The sequence below is a fragment of the Cariama cristata genome, unplaced genomic scaffold (assembly GCF_000690535.1).
Source record: "Cariama cristata isolate BGI_N322 unplaced genomic scaffold, ASM69053v1 scaffold23339, whole genome shotgun sequence".
NCBI classification, from domain to species: Eukaryota; Metazoa; Chordata; class Aves; order Cariamiformes; family Cariamidae; genus Cariama; species Cariama cristata.
Window position 1 is genome coordinate 11,089 of NW_009634393.1, and position 2,975 is coordinate 14,063.

The 2,975-nt window shown below is 37.8% G+C and overlaps 1 protein-coding gene across 1 annotated transcript in view; it reads right to left on the minus strand.

The window, feature by feature from the left end:
* Positions 1–905: 905 nt before the first annotated feature.
* The window catches only part of LOC104167022 (zinc finger C3H1 domain-containing protein-like), a gene marked incomplete at its 5' end in the record, with an annotated part of 11,845 nt that continues 9,775 nt past the window's right edge, over positions 906–2,975 (minus strand). The window contains 2 exons of the mRNA XM_009707142.1: positions 906–1,754; positions 1,880–1,942. Of these exons, the coding sequence (XP_009705444.1) occupies positions 1,617–1,754; positions 1,880–1,942 (201 nt within the window). The remainder of the gene's footprint in view (positions 1,755–1,879; positions 1,943–2,975) is intronic.

Genomic DNA, 2,975 nt, shown 5'->3' on the forward strand with positions numbered 1-2,975 from the left:
AAAAATTAAATACTGCACTTTTATGGTCTACAACTTTTTCATTCTGAGCTGTACCACCTAAGAAGTCTGAAGAAATCGGGATGCCACTATATTACAATGAAAAATGGGTTTCAGTCAGCTTTTCTGATACCGGTTTGGTAGTCTGCAGGAAAACCTGACCAGTAAAGTGAGTATTTGAAGTTTTACTTATATTTAAGCATGAATTATAAAATAAGAGTTGTCTAAAAGGACTTAAGGTGCAGAATCACCCTCCATTCCCCTAGATGAAAATCATTTATTTCCCACTTCTCTCTCCTTTATCTGAAGTTAGACATGAACCAGCTGTCTTAAAGTAAGGGTTTTGAAAGTTACTGGAAGTTACATGTCACAAACCGCTTTGACTGAAACACGAAGACCACTCATTCACTGTCTTCATGGCATCTTCGTAAATCACCGATGCAAAAGATACCACAACCATCTTTTGATAGGATTTGGCACAGACGGAAAAACAGGTGGAAAGACAACCTGATGTGAACAGCACCGTCAGTGGCTCAGTGGGCCGACAGTGCCTCTCTGCAGTGTACACGTAGTGCCTTTGGACAGCGGGCCTCATCTCATTAAAGGTGAAAAGGACAAAATGTAAAATGTACTCTCCATTACTGCAGTGGCATTACTGACAGGAATAGTTGTTATGGGACAAGCACCTGTGTATCTCAGGCAAGAGGAAGAAAAAAAAAATCATTGAGATGTAGTTATTCTAGATCCACAACAGGTAGCTCAACCACATTCGCCTACCTTTTGGACAAAATAACAAAAGACAATAGATTTTTTTTTTTTTTATAAAGGTCAGCTTGTATTGAAAATATCTCTGTAAAATCACCTGTAATACTACAAGGTAGTACCATACAAAACAGGTCAATATTAACTTTCTTTAAACTGTTAAACTTTATTATAAATTAAAATTTCTTTACAAAAAATTGCACATAATTGACCACTCTTAGGTTCTGATGCACTGGCATTTGCAATAGTTTCTTTAATCTTCAAGTTTAATAGTCTCTGCCGTGAGTCCAATGCAGAAAAGGGCAGTAAGCAACCCTCTTAAAGCCTTCAAGTGCAAGAAGCATACTTGTGGCCACGGCAGTTACACTTTCCTTAAGAGCGGCTGGCTTTGTTTTAAATCCTGTAATGAAAAAGGCTCAAAAAAAGGTTTAAAAAAAGGAAAAACCCAAAATGGACTACTTGCTTTTTACTGTAAACACAGCCCAGTAAATTAATCCCAAACACAGATCTCTCCGGCATCAGCGAGAGTGTCAAGTGAATCAGGAACAGCAAAACAAAGAAAACAGAAAATAAAAAGAAAACATAAAAAAATAATGTCTGTCATTTTGATTAACTATACTTACGTAGATGACGTTATGAGAATCTGGCAGGGCCCAGAAGCAAGGCCAGACAGGGAGTTCGTTTTTCCCGAGGAGGGTCATGTTAATTGTTTCCAGGTTCAAGGAAAGCAGACTGGAGACTCGATATGCTCAGCAATACTCATCTGCCTTACACAGATCTTAGGCACAGATCAGCCTGAAGAATCATTCAACTGATTTTGGCATTTAATAGGACTTATGGCTGACCGTACCCAGCGTTCAGTGATTCTTGCTTTCTGTTCTGTAAGTGTTTAAATTTAAAAGCTCATCTAGGCTGACTCCAACCTCTTGGCACTTGGAAACTAGTTTTCTCAGGTTATCAGTTTTACCTCCTCCTGATGCTTCAAACAAGAGTTGCTGTAAGAGATGGGGAAGCAGATATAAGATTTAGCCAGAGCTTGAGCATCACCACATCTATGGATATGGGATATGCAGAAAATTTATATGAAACCTCAAACTGAATCATAAGGAGAAAACATTACATCTTTCCACAGTGTTGCACATAGAGGTAACTTCTGAACGGCTCTCTGATATAAATGATGGACCTGTAAAATAAAAACAAGTATTAAAAGTCAGCACGACTTTGTGCACTCAAAATGAGTGATCTGAAGCACAAAAATCTCTTGCAATAATTTTTTTTAATCTGTTTTTTTAAAAAGTTTCAAGTCAAGCATTACATTGCTACTAAAAGCAAAGGCAAGTTTATGTCTGACCTTAATTCTGACCCTTGTATGCACATGATTAATTACATGAGGACATTCTATTTTTCTTCACAAAACTCTTGCCTCATTCATTGCACAGGATGGAACACGCTCAGGGAAGGAAGCAGCTTACTGAATATTTCTCTTTCACCACTCAATATGTAGTCTCAAGGTCTTGCTTATTGCATACCAGCCCAACCCTGCAATGAGGTATTTGTTGGCATTAAATACTTGTACCCATTTTTATCTTCTTTTAGCAAACCTTTACATGACCTCTGAAGGGAATAAATGACTGGTTCTCCAGGAACAGGAAATCCAGAATCTGAATCACAATTCAATTTTAAAACAATATCCTACTTGTGTACTAGAAAGCCCAGTTATCTGGAACCTATTTGTGTAAACAGTTCTAAGTGCTGACTACATCCCAAACTAAGCCTGCCCCAAAAAAACCAACTGCTCTGTGCATGCCTAATGAAGTCACTTTACTCCACACCATACAGTTAGTCAAGTGGCTGCAGAAGAAAACCACAAGATTTCTTCTGGGTGTAATCCAGCTACAATGTTTTACATATGCCTTCATTCTAATTGGTTGGTTCATTTTCTTTAAGAACACTCTTTGATTCATTTGAAACATATTTTTCTAACTTAGTAACTAAACAAGGCAAGGATCTTTTAAGTCACCAGCCTCACTATAGGCAGTGCCTTTAAAATGCAGTCCATCTAATACAATGACTGAAGCAGGGATCTGTGACTAATTACAGATTACACCAAACCATCATCACAGAGACAGAATTAAGGTTGAATAGGCAACCATGCCTTTGATATCTCCTGACTTTGAACTATTTGATCTTACAAACCAAATAACTGTCTGCTTGGG